The following is a 20,784-nucleotide window of genomic DNA, read 5'->3' on the forward strand; positions in this document are numbered from 1 at the left end:
TTGCACGTTTTTTGTACTTTTAATATGAGTGGATATTTTCCTAATTCTGGGGCCTGTACCATGAAAATGGTTAAACAAACTCAGGGTTACAGGATTAGTTTCAAGTTGACAAAACCAAGCCAATGTACATCCCTTGTTGGTACAAGCTATTTTTATGGTACCCAAAACTCAGGATTTGCACAAACTAATCCTAAACAAACCTGGCTAACCAACTAAACCGGCTTCATGGTATAGGCCCCAGCTCTGCATGCATTATTTGTTGAAAGATGTTTTTACAAAGTAAAATATATATTCTCTTTTATAAAGGTCCTTTTCCCTTTGCCATAAATAAAGTGATTAAATTTCTCTCTCTCTATCTCAGTCCAGTATTTTTATGGCGCTCCCTTAGAGGGCGCAACTTACAAGCACAGCACACAACACAGATCTTTTCTTTTTTTTGCACACAACACAGATAAAAAAGGGTGTGTGACGTCTCCATATAATGCAAAACCCACTTCATAGGAACAGGGGGTAAAAATGCCTCCGTCCTTGTGTACAAACCGTCACACACCTTAAAACAAGTCTCGGGAATGACCTTTCACAAGACTGAACAGTTGTTTCTGGCTGGGTTAGATTTGTTAAATGTGACTTTACTTCATTTCATTACAATAAATTATATTACTTTATTGGGGACGCATCCGCATTAACAACAAGCGCACGCTTTCATTATTACTTATAAAAAGAATACTTTTCTAACCCCAACAGTCGAGATTGTAAACAACTGTAGACTAAACATTTATGTATTCCACACACATCAAAAATCATTGAAAACGCTTGAGAAATGTTATTCTGCTTTATATAGCTAAAAAACAACAACAACACATTTTACTCGCACTTGTTTGCAGGCTACTCTCGCCACATCTAATATGGCGGCGCCGCTAACGTATCGCAGGAGCGGCCCAATGCGCAGGCTAGATATGACGCCATGACGTTAGTAGAAACTCCGCCCACCTATACTGAATGTCTCGTGCGTGCTTGCGAATCGCGAATGTCTGATCAGAACCGGATTTCGAGTTCCTCTCAATAGATCCAGATCTTAATTGAATTCGGATGAATAGTTGAGCGAGTTTAACGGGTGTTCGCGGTGCTGGTGGTCTCGGGTAATGCGGTTCCGTTCGGAGTCTCCATGACAACTAAACCAGCGGCGTGAGTAACTTAATCAATAAATAAACCCATAAGTTAAACACTTAAAAAACACAAACATTTAGTGAAAAACACATGACTATGATCAGCGGAGGTTACTGACGCGTGTTTGCTATTTGTTGATGTTTTGGAGTGGTGTTGTTTACTTTATTTATTTGTGTACTTTAGATGTGTTTTGGTGATTGTTGTGGTTGATGTTTTTGGTGTCTAAACTTAAACTTTAGTAAGTGGGTTTTTATGTTGTTTGATATCTCAGAAGACTCCGCTTTCTGTTTCAGTTTGAAAGCAGTAGAGGGCTTTTCCCTCATCCCACTTACTCGGACAGTTTTTGTTTTATGTGTTTGTTGTCAAAATCTCGCTGAGTGTTGCACATTGTGAGGAGAAGCACAACGAAAACATACGAGTACGTGCAGTCAGTGATATTTACCCTGAATTAACGCTGTGCTGAGATCAGTAGAGATCTTTTCATATTCAGTTCATGCGATCAGGGGGTTTCAAAACTTTTCGGCCAGCGAGCCCTTAAAGTGGACCCCCTTAAATTCGAAGAGTTACTACAGAGCCCTTCACGTGGACTGGTCCTTTTTTAGGGTTCTCCATTTTTTAAAAATATTTTTCAATTTAATTAAAGAGCACATATTTTATTGCTAGAAAACAAGGTTATTTTGTGTATTAGGTATAATACAATGTGTTCGCGTGGTTTATGGTTAAAAAAGACACATTTTTTCCACATAGCGTACATTTTTGTAGCTCCAGATTTCACTCACTTCCTCAAACGGATTGATTTTGTCCTGCTCTGTGTCCCTTATTTGGCCAGTTAATCTGTAAATTGTGATTGCCCTTAATACCGAAAATGTGACGCTCCTTACCATGTTTGAAAGATTCGGTTGCTAACAAGAGTTAAAGGCGGAGTCCACGATGTTTGAAAAACGCTTTGGAAAAGGAGACTGGCCGACTACCAAAACACACGTATAGCCCATCAAATCAAATCAAATGCCGGGTTGCGTATGTGTGGGGCGGGTCTATCAACAGAAGGTCCAGATTCTATTGGGGTAGGGGCGTGTTTGTTTAGGTGATTTCAAATATCAACATTGGCTTTCAAACATCGTGGACTCCACCTTTAACTTACAGGCTGTGAGTCTGAAGCGGGAGGAATTATGATAATGTCGGTCTTGTCTACATCACCAATCCCAGGATGTAAACTGTTGCCTACAATCCGAGTGTTTGTTGTAGTCCAAGAAAAGAGATTTACGCTGGAGACGATCACTCGCATCATTGGCTGCGTTTACATGCACCCTAATAATGAGATTATAATGGGATTTTGGCAATACTGCGATTATACTTTACCTCATGTAAACGCAATAATTCGATAAAAATAATGCGATTAAGCACATAATCGCAGTAAGTATAGTCGCATTAAAAGAGGTGGCGTACGCCATTTATAATCGCAGTATGCGTCCATGTAAACGCTTTAATCGCATTTATACCGCACTAATTAAGTGCACGTGTGTTTTAGTCACGCACCTTAAGCACACATTCGTTTTAAACTTGACATTAGTAAGTTTTACATGAATTCTGCCAACACGACTCGCTGTCAGCAGTCTGCCTTCATTCAGAAACAGCTCAAATAACACAACAGCAGTGTATAAAAGCTTTAAGGGACATTATAACGATAATTATAACGATAAATATATTAGTGACCACATCATAATGATAACTTCATGCTAATTCGCTCAGCGAGCGCGGCATTACCTAATATTGGATATTTCTTGTAATAAAAACTTTTTTGCAATTGTTTACATGTCACTGAATTAGGGATGCACCGAAATGAAAATTCTTGGCCGAAACCGAAAACCGAAAAAAAGGAAACCAAGGCCGAAAAATCGAAACCGAAACACCGAAATAAATTATTATGCCAATTATTAGTACAATTGCATTTATGGCTATCACTGTGTACTAACTTTACTAGGGGTGTGTGATGAATAAAAAAAAACTCACAGTTCGGATCACATTACAGTTTTTGAGGCACAGATCAGATTATTTTTTGGATCAGCAAAAAGGTGGGAAAAATCTAATAAACAATAAAGAAATTGCAAACATTTATAAAAAAGAACAAAGTTGTACATTAATAAGGTCTGAAATTAGCATTTTAACACAACTGAAAGCTATTTTCACATATTATCTGTTCTGTTGTCAGACATATAGTGGCGTTTTCCCAGACAGGGATTAGACTAGTCCTAGACTAAAATAAATATAAAAGCTGTCCAAACTGAAAACATCTTGCACTGACATATCTTTAAATACATCAGTGGCTTTAGTTTGTCCTCAAAATGCACACAAGTAATGTTTTTAGTAATGCATGTTTGTTTAAACTAATTATATTTCCTAATTAAACTAAGGTCTAGTTCTGGCTTAAGCTAATCTCTGTCCAGGAAACCAGCCCCAAAGACTATTAAAATAGTGACTAAACATGACCCAATAACCTTGTGTTTAATCCAACCAGCTGTTACTTTAACTAATAAGTTACTAAAATCTTGATTTATAAACGAGACATCGCAGACAATTCGGCGCAAATTAAAAAATTGCCATTACACAGAGTTACTACAGAAGACATGCGCGGGCATAGGAGGAGAGAGAGAGCTCGCGCACAAGCACATAGAGAACCAGTGTGTGTGGGAAGACACTGCTAACCTTTCATGATAAACTCGAATCAGTCGTCTTCTCTTTCAGTAACATCTGACGTTTACGTGAAAATGCAAGTACACAGAGGAATCCGCATGGAAAACACATCCAACTTTTAATTCTTTCACTCAGTGTCATGTATGAGAGGCGCTGTCTAGGGGCTTCACGCACAGAGAGAGAGAGTGTGCACAAGAGAGGCACCACCGAGCGCTCACAACAATAAATGAAGCCGTTTTAAATGAAAATAAAAATGTAAATGTTGCGACCATTGTTGATTTTGTGGCGCACACAAACAAATAAATGTATGGATAACACTGCCAGGAGCAGAAGCCGCCATTACGCGAGATTAAACAGCGTGACGCGTCGCGTAGTCAACGTAATCGATGACGTCGACGCGTCGTTGCAGCACTATTGAGCACGAAGGGGAGGGGTGGGAGACCATAGATATTATATAGAAGACTATATGATGTCTATGTGGGAGACGACTGATCACCGTGAGAGAAACCAAAGCGCTAGCGCACAGATGGGAGGGGCGCGTTTGACATTCATTTTCGGTTTACATTTTCGGCTGGATTTTTTATTTCGGCCCGAAACCGATAATGCCATTTTCGGACGAAATTTTCGGCGACCGAAATTTCGGTGCATCCCTACACTGAATGTATGCTGTTCTTGTTGCATTTACACAGCGGGAAACCAGCAGATGTCCTCAACTCGCTGCGTTTGGCGTAACTAAACAATGAATGTACTAGGTTAATAGCTTACCTTTTGGCGTAGTCATTGTGGTAGAAAAATTTCACAGCAACAACTGCATCAGCTCTGTATACCTGGGGTAATTTTATGTTATAACCTCAGCAACAGTGTTGGCAACGTTACTTTAAAAAAGTAATTAGTTATAGTTACTAGTTACTTCTAAAAAATAGTAACTGAGTTAGTAACTGCGTTACATCATTATAAAAGTAACTAATTACCAGGCAAAGTAACTATTGCGTTACTTAAAAAAGTTCAAATATTTCAAATAACTTGGATGCCCCCAATAAAACATTTGTTGAATGAATTAGACACTAAAGAGAAACCACTAATTTTGTCCCTTAAGAAAATTAACCATGGTTTTACTACAGTTAAAACCAAAAAACATGGTTACTGCAGTAAAACCATGGTTACCACAAAATAACCATGGTTTTGACAACAAACCATAATTCACTATGGTTACTGTAGTAAAACCATGGTTTTACTAATAGCAATCAATACGCCAAAAAACCATGGTTACTGCACTTTTACCACAAAAACCCCTGGTTAATTTTCGCAAGTAGTGGCAGCATGTGACGATGTGGGGTGCTTTATTAGATCAGAATTACAGACGTGAAGAGGCTCTTTCTTACTCTGCATAAGTTGCACATTACATAAACATTCTTGCGTTTCACCTCAACGATTGAATAGTAGTGCTTATTATACTTTGTGTTTGCGACTGCTACCTGTGAGTTTGTTGTACTTGTCATCATCGCTCTGTCATTGCGGGTGTGGGACTCGCGGACTGCAGCGCGAGGTCCGGGCTGCCTGTGAGTGGCTAGCAGCATCAACCGCTCTCGTTGAGAAGAGAGAGCGATACATGCTCTCGCGTCAGTCTCCAACCACGCCAGAAAAGATCGCTCGATTTCTCCTAGTCGCTTTTAGTAAATAAAGTCGCTAAAGGGGGTTAGAAAGTTGCTAAACTTAGTAACAAAGTCACCAAGTTGGCAACACTGCACTGAACTTCTCGGACTGTGCATGTGTTTGCATATGATCTCTGCCTGCCTCTGGTTGGCTAGTGATGGAAATTAAGCCAATCATCACCGCTTATGTGGTTGTCCCACCCCCTCTACCACACACTCACACCAATCAGCATCAGTTATGTGTCTCTCAGCCCCCAACACACACACACACACTAGAGACAAACATTGCCTGTCTGCATGAGAGAACTTACTCTGGTGAAAATCGCTTTAGTGAGATTAATTATAGTAACGAGCAGCATTTATTGTCAATAACGGTAACGGCGTTATAACGGGAGAAAATGTAATTTTTTTGATTACTCGTTACTGAAAAAAATAACGCAGTTAATAACGCCGTTTATTTATAACGCCGTTAGTACCATCACTGCTCAGCAATGAATGAGCTTTCTACTGCATTTTAAGTGCGCGTGCACTTCAAGTTCAAATAGATTTGATTGGCTGTCAATGGTTTATCGTTCATCATGTACCAAAATCGCTATCGTTATAGTTGTTGTGTGAGCTCTGCAATTATCTTTAATATAAAACGATTTTTAAAACTATATTTTTATATCATGTGAACGCCTTTTACAGGCACTGTCATATTTATATCTTCATCACTGCACCGGATAATGAAATACATCTATAACAACGTGTTTGTCATTTAACGTAAGTAAATTAAAACAGTGGACCATATATGTGAGTTCATCATTTGTGCTCTGCATTGGACTTTGTGTGAATAATCCGAAAATAAAAACTGCATGTAAACCGGAGTGAAGAGGTTAGCTCCAGTCATGTCTTACTGCGATTAAGACCTTACTCGCATTATTGGAAATAATCGCATTATTGGTGGGCATGTAAACGTGGTCAATGTTTACTTTGGGATTTGTACCTTTTGCTTATCGTTAACATGAACTAATACACACTTACACACCAAAGGAAATGTAAAAAGCTGAATTGGACAATAGGTGCTCTTTAAAAGAAATAAGCTGTCGTACAAGGGCTTTAACGTCTTGGGCCAGAGCCTAGTTTTCAGGCACGTGCGGAGCTCTAAGGTACTAAGCATATTCTTACCTTAAATCATATTTTTCATAGTGATTCAACTTATGTGTTTTTAGGAGAGTTGTTTTGTTTAAACTTGTTTAATTTATTTATAAATAATCATTTAAAGCAAATGCACCTCACTGGGATGGGTTACATGTCACTTTCAAGTGTGTGGATTTAAAAGGGATTATTTTTTTGCCAATAAAGATGATCACAAACTTGAAAGAAATGAAGAAACATAAAATGAGAATAAGAAAAAAGCTAGAAATGAAAAAGTGAACAGGATGCAGTTATCTGTATAGTTTTAGTGTAAATGACTTATATTTGGTTTGTATAACTTTTACGCACATGGTGTGGGACAAATACCATCTTACAGACTCGCACCATAAAACAAAGCAACGTAAAGTAAGTACACCATTTGTAGTTGGTGTATTAGCTAGTAGGTTATTAGTTTATTAATTGTATTAGTTTGTGTTTACTGGAACAAAATACGATAGCTTGCTAACTAGCCAGTAAATCAGATATGCTAAATGTAATTTCATTGACAATTTATAAAGCTAACTATCATAGTGCTAGCTTAAACTGCAATGCTGTTTTTTCTGCTTGCCAGTTATCTGTTTATATAAAACCGTAGGTCATAATTTGGTTACCGGTATATATAGTTAGCATGTTGTTGATTGAGTAATGTTCATCCCAAATTTATCAGAGATGTCAAGTCTTTTTTTACTTGTTTTAGTCATTTGAATTAGTTTGCTTGCATTCAAATACTTATATTTATGCTTGTATATGATGTATAAGTATTACCCTAATTCCCCAGCTTAACTTCCCATGCAAGAGTCTGGGAAATTTATTGGTCCTTGATTTTAGCAGTCCGAGTCGAATTCTAGCAGTTTGGATCCAGTTATAGCGTTTTGTGTTGGATTCTAGCGGTTTGGATCTGGTTATAGCGTTTTTTTGTTTTGTTCTATGCAGTAATTTTCTGCAAGCATTTCTGTGAGCTGCTGTGTGATAACCCAGACATTTCAGCAGGTTTTTTTCTGCAGATAAAAGCACTACTGTGTGTCTGCATGCACACTGATAACTCATACAAACACAAACTGAGTTCATGTGTGAGTATTTTCATCTGTGCCGTATGTATTTGTGTCAGTTTGTCCCTCCATGTGACGCTTATGTAGCTGGAAGCAGCAAAAACAGCAACAAGCACAGCACTAAATGTTCATCTGTTTAAACAACAAAGCAGTTGAAATACTAGCAATTAAAGACTTGACTAGTCAGCTGGTCTGATCATCTAGCTGCAGCGTAAACACACTCAGAGAGTCGACTGAGTTTGTGAACTTCAAATCTTATGTACAAACACTAACACACACGCACACACACACGCACACACTAACACACATACAAACACTGACTGCCATTTTTGTTTCCTGTTTCTCTGGAGTGTTTTGTGCCACCACAGAATCCTCAGAGTGACCCGCAGCAATGTGACAGAATTTGCATGGTGCATGATGTTAAGTAAGAGCTTTATTTACAGTGATGTGATCTTATACACACTTTATCAGCTGATAATGATGATGATGATGATGGTGTGAAGTGTACTCGTCTGAGATGGAAATTGGCGTGGTTCAGTCTTGCGGTTCACATCACAGCAATGCATTACTACAGTAAACTATTGGCACAATATTTTGTGGTTAGTTTGTCTGATATATATTGTATAGCAACATTCACCTAGAAATGTCTGTTTAACAGGGTATACCAGGGGAAAAAATAAAAAAGACATAGTTTTTACTAATTACGTTTAAGATATCTGCTGTGTTATACCGTGATGCATAAATTAATTAAAGTGATAGTTCACCCAAAAATAAAAATTCTCTGATTATTACTCCCTCTCATTTTGTTTCAAACCTTTATACATTTAATTGTTCTGATAAACATGAAGGAAGATATTTTGATGAATGTTTGTAACCAAACAACACTGAATGGACATAAAACCACGGAGAGATTTCTCAGAATATATTTTAGTTCTACAGAAAAGAGAGAAAGAGAGACATTCTGGGTTTGAATGACACGTGGATGAATCAAAGACTTTTTATTTGGGAGTGGACTATTTCTTTAATCTGTTGATATCCTCCTGCATGTTTTGAGTAAACCTTTATTAATACAACAACTAGTTAGCATTGACTTGAAGGCTTAACTAACTGCTAAGTAGTAAGTTAAATAGCAAATTCCTGCAAGTTTATACCAAAATTAACAATATTTCAAGTCTATATACACTACTGTTCAAAATGTTTTGAAAGACTTGACTGAAATCATCTCGTGATCTTAAAAATCCTTTAATCTGAAGGTGTATGCTTAAAATGTTTGAAATTACTTTTTGTAGATTAAATATAATTGTGCCAATATATTATTTGTTAAAAAGGAAAGTATAATTTTTAAAACATGTTTAAATAAATGATATCCTCAGACTGAATGATGATAATAAAGTATACGGGATATCCTTCAGTACTGTTACAATCATTTCAAGCTGAGACCTCATGAAGCGGTTTGATAAAAGATAAGAGAACATTTCTGCAAATTCTAAATCAAAGAGATTTAAAGTAGGTCAGTCATAGCCTAGCGGTTAGAGTCGACGGTTGCCGGTTCTCATGGCCAGCAGATTACGACTGAGGTGCCCTTAAGCAAAACACTTTCACTTGAATAATAAAAGTGTCTTGTAGAGGTTTCGTTAACTCTTAACTTTAACACTGTGTGCATGTAAACATATAATAAAGTAACGTGTGCTATAGGGATGCACCAAAATTCTTGGCTGAGGCTCAATAAAATGAAAAACTCGGCCGAATACAATTTTTTATTTTATTTTTAATTTTCCATTGTACCAAGTTTCATTCAGAATGTCTTTTTTATTATACTGATTTCACATTATTTATCAGTGAACATTTTTTAAAAACATTTCAGCAGTCATTATAGGGCCTTTTACATCTGGTCACTTCTCTGATCCGATATCTGACTTGTTAAACTCACAAATGAGTCTTTGCTTATAATAATCCCATCTTCTATTCCTTTATTACTCTACCTTAAGAAACTTACAGCGACGCTTATATATCACTGAACTGTACGTTGAGCAGGAATAATGCCTGCCTGTACGGTCAAGCACAAGGGAGAGAGACGGCGGCAAGATTGACAGGAGATGACGCTCATCAAAGTAGTCTAACAAAAAGCTTATTGTTAATAAAGGTTTTATTTCTGGTTTAATAGCGTGTTTGTCATTGTAGGACTGGGAAGTTTTTATTACATACTGCTGATGCTCTTTGTTGTTATATGACATGAGATGAAGAGCTAAAATCTCTCGTTCTCTGTGCATACAGCAGACAAATACCAGAATCACCGCCGTGTCTTTCTCATACACATGGTGTTCTGCAGGACGTCTTGATTTTAAATGATAAATGAATCTTGTAGTGCTGTATGTTTTCGTGTCTTTCTCGGAAACTTTAAAATACTTTCACCAACATGTTTGCTGAATTTGTGCGTCTCTTACTCTGCGCTGGTTACTATTTGATTGCGTCATTAAAGACCTCATTGTTTGGTGGAATGTATGTAAATGAAATGAGTTTTTTGCTATTTTCGTCCGAATAATTTTGGTTGCCGAACATTCCGTGCGTCCTTAGTGTGCAATACTGATCCATTGTTATATTTGTTGTAGACAGACAGTCGTGCTTCACGTGCAAGGATGAGTTAATTGATTTTTACTTAATTTCGCAGACCTACGTCCCACCTCTAATATGTGTGAGTGTCTCTACAGGGTAATGGTACATGGCTTTGACCACGTTTGTTACCATGGAGACGCCCTCATGTGTGAGTACAGCGCACGTCAACAGTGATTCACATTCAGAGAAACAGTCGTCTAGCGCCGCCCTGGAGGTTCATCTGCTCTGCTGCAGAGACGAATCACGTGTGCTTCCATACCCACCTGGAGAATATGTGACAGAGGAGATCTGCATCAGTGCAGCTAAAGAGTGTGGTGAGTCTCTGTGTGTGTGTGTGTGTGTTTGCGGTGTATGTATGTGTGCGAGTCTGTCTCTGTGTGTACCTGGTAATTATCACGTTGTGGGGACCAATTGTCCCCACAAAGATAGGAATAGCAGTATTTTTGTGACCTTGTGGGGACATTTTGAGGTCCCCATGAGGAAACAAATTTATAAATCAAACAAAATGATGTTTCTTGAAAATCTAAGGTACAAGAAAGTTTTCTGTGATGGTTAGGGGAAGGGAATAGAATATGGGTGATTCTCACAAAACCATTGAAACACCACGGCACTTATGATTTTAGCTTTAAAATGTGTAATATAGTAACATTAAAAAGCATCAGAATTAACACAATACTGTGTTTTACCTTGCACAATGTGTGATTTCAACATAAGAATTTATAATTGGAAATTTTATCTCATTTTCTGCTGAAATTCTCATTACCGCAATGTGTCCGGCTGTGTTTGAACATGCGTTATGTTGTAATTTAATCAAATCAACACAAAAATATTAAGAAAAAAAATAAATGGATGTTTTTCTAGACTACTTTAGATGACAGAAAAAATATTTACTGAATATTCATGTATAATAATAATGAAGAAAAATTAGGAAAATGATGTGTCCATGCCTGATGTTCTCATCCTCCGCAACACTTTTTGAGAACAGTTTAAGAACACATACAGAATTTTAATAAAGTTTGATTTTGAGTGACCAAGCACATGGACCAGTTACTTCAAGATGGCTACCAGGTAAGATCATTTTTTTACAGTTAATTAGAAATATTGTCTTGTCAGAATGCTTACACGACATTTTGATTATCATTACCGCAACAGATGCTTATTAAATGTTCATTTAATTAATAGAAGCATAATACTTTGATTTTAAAAGCATGTGCAGAATCTCCAAATTATGTTCTTTCAGGTTTGTCATTTCATTTTGAAAATATGTCAGTGTTGATGTTTTCTGACTGTTAATTTAAGCAATTTTTACATTTTCATGCTTGACATTTTTAAAACCAAGTTTTCGTGAGAATCACCCATATACAGTTTGTACAGTTTAAAAACCATTATGTCTATAGAATGTCCCCACAAAACATGGAAACCAGAGAGTGTGTGTGTGTGTGCGTGTTTGAGGATTGTGTGTCAGGAGTGTGTGTGTGTACGATAATGTGTGTCTTGAGGCAGACAAAACACATTTTGTGTGTTATGCCTTTTTATGACTTTGGCTATACAGTGTTAGTGCAGGCTGGTAAACTTCCTGTTCCCACTCTTGCCACTTCCTGTTTACCCATGTGAGTGTGTAGCGTTTATTTTGGTATGAGTGTGTTAGTTTTAGGGTTCATGCATCTTCACATTTGTGTGTGTTTCTGCAGGATACACCCTGTTTGACTTCCTCTTTTCTTTCTTCCCTCTTTAACACAGCTGCCGCCCATCCACCTGTCTGTCTGTCCTCATCATGAACAGACAGACAGACAGACAGGCAGCTGTAGAATAACTGGCATCTGTTACTGTATTTGTTTCACTGAGGAGGTCACTCTTTCTCTTGATGTTTCTCGTGAAGTCTCGTTGCATAAATGAGTTCAAACGTGTGTGTGTTTTTTTACAGGTATCAGTCCCATGTACTGCAGTCTGTTTGGACTGATGAGGGAAAAGGACCGTGTCTGGCTTCCGCCCAATCACGTTTTTAAGATTGAACCATCCACCAATGAGAAGCTTCTGTTTAGAATCAGGTACGCAGAGTCACGTCAGAAGTTCAGTCCTGCTGAAGGTTGTCTGATGCTTGACTCGTTCACTCTCTGTATAGGTTTTATTTTCCAGGCTGGTATGGGAGCAGTTCAAACTGTGCCCGCAGATACGGCGTCACAAAGAGTTCAGAGTCACCTGTGCTCGATGACATCACAACAGCTTATCTGTTTGCGCAGGTGAGAAAGAGAAATTCACCACACAAAGACGTTGGCATATGTGCTTTACGCGGACAATTCCATAGACGCAATGCATTTTCGACTGTACCTAACACTAACCTAACTCCTAACCCATGCGTTTTCGACTGTACAAACTGTTATATTCTATTCCCCTAACCTACCCCAGTCCCTAACCCCAATGACACAAAAACCTGTTGGCAGACTTTAATCTATGAAAAACTAACATTTAGTATATTTATTAAGACATTTCCAGTGTCCCTGTAAACCAGTGAAGCACCCTGAGACCGTTCATGTGTGGAGTTCATGTGGGTGTAGTCCAGAAGCTAATGTAAAGTTATGAAGACCGAGGGTCAACACTCTTAACCAATAAAAGCCTTTAAAACCTATTATATGCTTATCATTGTTTTCTAGAATATCATAGAATAATGTGAATAATAGTGAAGCACCAAAACACAAAATCTTTCCCTGCCAATACTTTTGGCCACAACTGTACAGTGTGAACCATACAAAAATAATTTACATTTATGCATTTGGCAGGCGCTTTTATTCAAACTGACTTACAGGGCATTGCAAGTTACATTTTTTTAGATGTGTGTTTCCTGGGTTCAAACACACGATGACTAATAATGCATGATGTTCATTTAAGCACTGAAGTAACCATTTCGCCACTTTTCAAAGCCATTTGACAAATATATCAAACTAGTAATCACAGATGAACTCTGGATGTCTCTTTTGTTTTACTGTGGAAATGCAGCTGATCCAAAGTGTTTTTGTGTTTGTTTATCAGTGGAGATGTGACTTTCTGAGCGGCGCAGTCAACGTCCCCATCAGTCTACAGTTTCAGGAAGAATGTTTGGGATTGGCTGTTCTTGATATGATGCGATTGGCCAAAGATAAAGGCAAATCACCCGTCGACATCTACAATCACAGCAGGTAAGAGCTCATTCCCGACCATACCATTGACCCGGCTTTGACGTGACGTTCTTTTGCAGTTACAAGTCGTTCGTTCCGAAGAACATGCGAGCCCACATTCAGAAGCAACACTTTGTGACCCGGAAGCGAATCCGATTCCGCTTTAGGAAGTTCATTCGGGAGTTCAGCTCGTGTAAAGCCACGGCACGAGACCTCAAGCTGAAGTACGTGGTCAGTCTAGAGACGCTGCAGACGGCCTTCTACACCGAACGCTTTCACGTCTACGAGCGATCCACGGGACCGGTCACCATCGTGGTCAGCGGCAAGCACGGCATTCGATGGTCCAAAGGAATAGAGGAGAGAGATGGAGAGGTACCCCGTGGTGTTTTGTTTCACTTATCTGTTTTGAACGGTTAGGTTTTGTTGTGTGTAGCTCAGCTGTGTGTGGTGATGTGAGGTCACTGATGGCTGAAGACTCTGTTGTCTGTGTCTCTGTCTGACTGTCTGTCTGTCTCTTGCTCTCTGTGTCTGCTCAGGGTCTGCAGGTATACTGTGATTTCTCAGAGGTCATTGACATCAGTATAAAGCAGGGGACTAAAGACGGATCCGTCGAGAATAGAATCGTTTCTATTAACAGACAGGACAGTCAGACTCTGGTACTGGTCTTTCTCACACACGCACGCACACACTCATACAGTTCTGGAAAACCTCATTCTGCTTTGTGTTGACAGTAGATTTTCTGTTTGTGTCTGACAGGAGCTGGAGTTTCATTCTCTGTCGGAGGCTTTATCCTTTGTGTCTTTGATTGACGGCTACTACAGGCTCACCACAGATGCTCATCATTACTTGTGTAAGGAGGTGGCGCCCCCTAGACTCCTGGAGGCCATACAGATCAACTGTCACGGCCCTGTTTCGTAAGTTTAACCCTACACGTGCTACACTACCATTCAGAAGTTAAGATCTAAAAGAGGTGTATGTCTTTTTTAGCGAAAATGCCTGTACATGCATAAACGTTCACCTTCAGAAATGAAGCGTTGTTGTGTTTTCAGGACGGAGTTTGCCATCAGTTGTCTGCGGCGGTATGAAAATCAGACGGGCATTTATATCCTCAGATGCAGCCCGAAAGATTACGACAAATACTTCCTTTCATTTGTCATTGAGGCAAGTGTGATGTTATATGAATTTATTTCTATTGTATGATGTGAGAAAGAACAAGGCCTGTAATGATGAAGACTCAAGATGAAGGGTGTATGTGTGTGTCTGTACAGTGTGATGGAGAGCAGCAGATCAAACACTGTCTCATTCATCGCTCACATTCAGGGGAGTTTGTGCTCAGTGGAGCCAAATGCAGTTTCGGGAGTTTGAGTGAATTACTGCAACGCTACCAGAAGGAGGCGCTGCGCTCGGACACTCACGTCTTCCAGTTAACTCGCTGCTGTCCACCCAAAACCAAAGGTCAGAGCAAAATGTGCAGAATATTTATTTTATTTGTGTCATGTGAGCTGAGTTGATCTGTGTGTTTGTATTTTTGTCTGTTTTTTAGATAAATCCAACCTGCTGGTGTCCAGGAGTAATGAGACCTCTAATGTTTGTCTTTCTCCATCTGTGTTTAAACACATCAATCAAATGATCTTCCACAAAATCCGTAAAGAAGATCTGGAGACTGTAAGTCTAAACACACAATTCAATTCAATTCAATTTTATTATATAGCGCTTTTCACAAGTGTTAATTGTTGCAAAGCAGCTTTACATGAGAAGGTGTAGAGGAGAACACAGAAAATCAATAGATAATATAAGAAGTAGAGATAGCGGTTAAACCGTACAAGCGAGCATATTAATAATATAACGTATACAGTAAAGTGCTAAGTTAAGCCAAAGTTGACACACACACACACACACACACACGTGCATGACATAAAATGTTTAAACTCTTTTGTTGGTGGACACAGAGGGAATGTTTGGGTCAGGGAACGTTCACTCAGGTGTTTCGAGGGGTCCGGACGGAGCTCGGAGACTACGGAGAAGTCCACAAGATGGAAGTTGTGCTGAAAGTTCTAGAAAAATCCCACCGCAACTACACAGAGGTTATTATGAGAAAAATACTGCTGCACAATAATACACAATCTCTCTCTTTTTTTCTTGCTCTCTTTCTTTCTCTATTTCTCTCTCTCTCTCTTTCTCTTTCTTTCTGTCATGTTGCCATGATTTTGTTAAGTTATTATAATATTGCAAAAGCGAGAAATACACAATGTTTGTCTGTCCGTCTCTTTCTGTATCTTTTGCAGTCGTTCTTTGAATCGGCAAGCATGATGAGTCAGTTGTCACACAAACACATTCTGCTGAATTATGGCATCTGCGTGTGCGCAGACGAACGTAAGTCCCACTCAGGCCGTGTTGGTGTTCACGTGACGTGGTGTTTTGTGAGGTGTAAGCATGCGCTTGTGTTTCAGACATCATGGTGCAAGAGTACGTACGCTTCGGCTCTCTGGACACGTACCTGAGGAGAAACCGCAGCTCCATCAACATCACCTGGAAGCTGGAGGTCGCAAAGCAACTGGCCTGGGCACTGCACCACCTGGTGAGCATGACGTGCGAGTATATAAGCCTTTCTGTGTCAGCAAAAGAAAGAAAAGGTCTGAGTCGTGCAACATTTCTTAAGTGGTAAAAAGCGGCTTTAGAGATTTGTTTTATATGTGCTTTGAATCTTAACTGTGGATAAAAAATGACACCAAGATTATGCACCTGTGATGTGAGGGTTAACATGCTAGAGTCCACGATCAAACTAATATGCTCTGCCTTACGAATAGCCGCCACCGTACAAATCTGCATCAATTCTGTTTTCGAGCCTTTCAGCATCAGGAAATTGTTCTGCATCCAAGTACTAATCTCTGCTAGACAATTATGCAAAACTGTTAATGAGCAATGTACATCAGGACTAGTGGTGATGTAAATCTGCGTATCATCTGCTTAGCAGTGAATCCTAAGACCATGTTTCCTGATGATCTGCCCAAGTGAAAGCATGTAAATGTTAAATAAAATTGGACCCAACACTGAACCCTGAGGAACTCCCTTGACAAACAGACACAGTATCAGATTTGTAATTACCAAGCTTACAAACTGGGCCCGATTTGTTAAATAAGACCGAAACCAACTGAGTACTACTCCAGACAATTTTTCAGCCTATCCAACAAAAAAGAGTGACATAGAGTGTCAAAAGCAGCACTGAGGTCTAACAAGACCAGAATCAGCCGCAATCAGAAGATCATTTACTACCCTTACTAGAGCTGTCTCAGTACTATGCCCCTTTCTGAACCCAGATTGAAAAGGTTCAAAAAGACTGTTCAATGCTAGATGATGATTTAACTAAGTAGCCACAACAAGCTCTAGTACTTTAGCCAAAAATGGAAGTTTGGAACAGCTGAAAAAGACAAGGAGATCAGTGAGTACATAACGGCTACTTTATTTCCAAAACGCATTTAGAAAAGCGAGGCGGTAGAGAGCACTATTTGTTTGAATGCAAAATACAATTTCACCACCAGATGGGGGAACATCCTACTTATTGTCCCTTTAAATTAACATTTATAATTAGCTGTAACACTGCCAGTGATGTCTGAATAATAGTTCTTATGTGCAGAATGATAAGCAGACTGTTGTTGAGTGTAAAGAAGACTATGTACCGCCAGGTCAGTTTTTTTGTATCGATCCGATATCTCATCTCATCTTTCACAGGAGGAAAAGAACGTGATCCACGGAAACGTTTGTGCCAGGAACGTTCTGGTGACTCGCGAGGAAGATCGAAAGACCGGAACGCCTCCGTTTGTCAAACTGAGTGACCCGGGAATCAGTCTGACGGTTCAGGCCAAAGAGTGTACGAGTTTAGCTCAGATCTGCCGTTTACTGTCGAATCCTTGTCTAATACTTTAGATTTAATCCTTCACTTCTTGGTGTTTGTGTAAAGCTGCTTTGAAACAATGTGACGTGTGATTGAACTGAATGTGTGCGATGGTTCTGTAGTTCTCATCGACCGGATCCCCTGGGTTCCTCCGGAGTGTGTCAGGGACAGTCGTAACTTGACTTTGGCGGCAGACAAATGGAGCTTTGGCACGACGCTGTGGGAGATTTACTGCGGTGGAGATCGCCCTCTCGCCGCATACGACAGCTCCAAGGTGCGGCGTCGCCGAAGCGTCTCTGTGTGTGCGTCTGTCGTGTCTGGCTGGAGATGACGATTGTTTTTGTGTCGTGCAGAAGCTGCTGTTTTACGAGGACAAGCATCAGCTTCCAGCTCCTAAATGGACAGAACTGGCTAATGTTATTAACAGCTGTATGGACTACGAGCCTCTTCACCGACCGTCATTCAGAGCTCTCATCAGAGATCTCAACAGCCTCTTCACACCAGGTGCTGCTCTCACATACGCTAGTAAACCTTACTAAAGTTAACCACAGGCATGCTGCTGTTAAGTACACTGCTCAGTAACTCACCCTTAACTCACTGTTTTGCTCAGACTACGAGTTGTTAGTAGAGAGCGAGATGGTGACGAGCAGGAATCGAGCTTTGGGTTTTACTGGAGCGTTTGAGAATCAGGATCCAGCTCAGTTTGAAGCCAGACATCTGATCTTCCTTCAGCTGCTGGGGAAGGTGAAGAGTCATTACACACACACACACACACACACACACACACACACACACACACACACACACACACACACACATATATACACACACACATATATACACACACATGCACACTAAATGTGTCTGTCTGTCTGCTTGCAGGGTAACTTTGGCAGTGTGGAGAAGTGCAGGTATGACCCGCTGCAGGATAACACGGGTGAGGTCGTCGCAGTGAAGAAGTTGCAACACAGCACAGCCGAACATATGCGAGACTTTGAGCGGGAAATTGAGATCCTGCGATCGCTGCAGCATGAGAATATAGTCAAATACAAGGGAGTGTGTTACACTGCAGGTAAGACTTCACTACACCACTCTCATCCTAAATGTCTTACAGGCCGTCTCTTCATCTGTCTGTCTGTCTGTCTGTCTGTCTGTCTGTCTGCAGGCCGAAAGAATTTACGTCTCATTATGGAATATTTGCCCTTCGGAAGTTTGAGAGATTACCTTTCCAAAAATAAGGAGTGTTTTGACCACAAGAAACTCTTGATGTATGCATCCCAAATCTGTAAGGTACTGAAAATCTCAACACAATAACAGCTGTTCTCACACATCCACAAACATTTGATTATAACACAAACAAAAGCTGAATCATCTGACAGTTTTTATTTGTGTGTGTTTAGGGAATGGACTACCTTGCATCAAAGCGCTACGTCCACAGAGACTTGGCTACTCGTAACATTCTAGTGGAGAGTGAATTTCGGGTAAAAATCGGAGACTTTGGCCTCACTAAAGTTCTTCCTCAGGATAAGGAATATTACACCGTGCATGAGCCGGGTGAAAGCCCCATATTCTGGTGAGATCTTTAGACGATTAAAATAAATCTTTTTTTTTTTATTGACATGCAAACATTTCAAAATCATTTACAAGAAACAAACACAGAGATTTTCTTTGTGTTTTTGTTTTTTAACAAAAGGCTCATTTAGCTCAACATTTCATTTCTTATTTTTTGTTTATGGATAAATGTTTTTTTTGGGGGAAATTTTGTATTAAATGTTAGACGTGTGATGATGTGTGTTGTGATGAAGGTACGCACCAGAATCTCTGACCGAGAGTAAGTTTAGTGTCGCATCTGATGTCTGGAGTTTTGGAGTCGTTCTGTACGAACTTTTCACCTTCAGTGACAAATCCTGCAGCCCTCCGACTGTAAGTCTCTTGATCGTCTCTTCGTCACTTCCATGTTCATAATAAGTTTTATATTATATTGATCTTAAGAGACAGATGTTTAAATCTGATACGATGTGATTGTAAATGGACCTGATTCAGACCTGCATGCTAGAAGAGTTTAAATATGACCCTTGCTTCAGGTTTTGATTATAAGCATCCATGCAGCGTGAGTTTGTTTCTGTGGCAGGTGTTCATGGAGCAGATGGGTGAAGATAAACAGGGTCAAATGATCGTTTACTACTTGATTGATCTGCTCAAAAGAAACTACCGTTTGCCGTCTCCAAACGGATGCCCGGCTGAGGTAACTGTTGAACCCTCATCTAAACCGAAAGCACTGAACGCCCAACAGTGAAGACGTTTCTAAAGACAGAGCCGTGTATCTGACCGCCCTGTCCTGTGTCTTTCTTTCAGATTTACACCTTAATGACACAATGTTGGACGGCAGAGCCGAGCGGGCGACCCACATTTAAAGATCTCGCTCGGAAAGTAAACGCCATCCAGGACGGCACGAGCAGCTGACTGATGTGTGCGACTGATTTTCTTTAGGAAATGTCGTGATTGCTGTCACTGCAGGATCTGCAGGATTAGAGCCGCTAGTGCTGGAGTTCCTCTCATATCTGGTGTTTACTTTACTGTTGTACGTGCTGTTTTATGATTTTGTATTATTAAAAAAACACTGTGGAATATTTTACCTTGTGAAAATTCATGTTACACAACAGTGTGGATGGCATAAAAGTTTAAAGGTGATTTAAAAACTGACAGACTGGAAGAAATGCTGAGTGCTTATAGAAGAGGTGCTTAAATCTGTCTACTGGAGATCTGTTTCTTGTAGCGTGTGTGTGTGTGTGTGTGTGCGTGTCTGTGTGTGTGTGTGTGTGTGTGTGTGCATGTGTGTATCCAGTATTCTTTCAAACCTAATAAAACCCAACCTGTACCTGCTCAACAGAGGTCTTGGAAATCACTTGCCAAACTTACACTAAACTAGCCACAGACTAGATAGATATGTTGTTGTTTTGCTTGACTGTAGTACACACACACACACACACGATTTACAGTTCAGTTCCTGAATTTACATTTAGATATCAAGCAGAAATCAATTTTTTTTACTTTAAATGAAAATAATCGTTTTAAAAGCAGTGAGTTTTAAATACAATTTAAAATATTAAAGGATCTGTTTTAAAATGTAATAAAAGTTTGACCAATTGGTGGGCAAAATACACCTTTAAATATCTTGATTTCAGTTTTAATATCTTACATGGTTACACTTTATAATAAGAGTCATAATGAACTAAGACATAAATGTATTTGAACTTCATCATGAACTAATCAGAAACTAATGAAGAGTCATCATTAAGTACAACGTGTTTTTCAGTTGTATTAATTAACAATGAATTGATGTGTTGAGTCATGTTTTAGTTCATGATGACTCTTCATTAGTTTATGATTAG

The 20,784-nt window shown here is 39.4% G+C and overlaps 1 protein-coding gene across 1 annotated transcript; it reads left to right on the plus strand.

Moving 5' to 3' along the window:
• Window positions 1-977: 977 nt before the first annotated feature.
• On the plus strand, window positions 978-20,027 carry jak2a (Janus kinase 2a). Its single transcript, XM_055179754.2, has 24 exons — window positions 978-1,185; window positions 10,444-10,662; window positions 12,273-12,396; window positions 12,471-12,588; window positions 13,376-13,521; window positions 13,581-13,872; window positions 14,037-14,156; window positions 14,257-14,414; window positions 14,550-14,661; window positions 14,769-14,955; window positions 15,044-15,165; window positions 15,450-15,584; window positions 15,786-15,873; window positions 15,951-16,078; window positions 17,230-17,368; window positions 17,515-17,666; window positions 17,746-17,896; window positions 18,003-18,136; window positions 18,275-18,464; window positions 18,558-18,682; window positions 18,793-18,965; window positions 19,198-19,315; window positions 19,524-19,637; window positions 19,748-20,027. Exons 2-24 carry the CDS (start codon window positions 10,455-10,457, stop codon window positions 19,853-19,855), a joined length of 3,342 nt encoding a protein of 1,113 aa, XP_055035729.2. The 5' UTR covers window positions 978-1,185; window positions 10,444-10,454; the 3' UTR covers window positions 19,856-20,027.
• The last annotated feature ends 757 nt before the right edge of the window (window positions 20,028-20,784 follow it).

The sequence above is a fragment of the Misgurnus anguillicaudatus genome, chromosome 9 (assembly GCF_027580225.2).
Source record: "Misgurnus anguillicaudatus chromosome 9, ASM2758022v2, whole genome shotgun sequence".
NCBI classification, from domain to species: domain Eukaryota; kingdom Metazoa; phylum Chordata; class Actinopteri; order Cypriniformes; family Cobitidae; genus Misgurnus; species Misgurnus anguillicaudatus.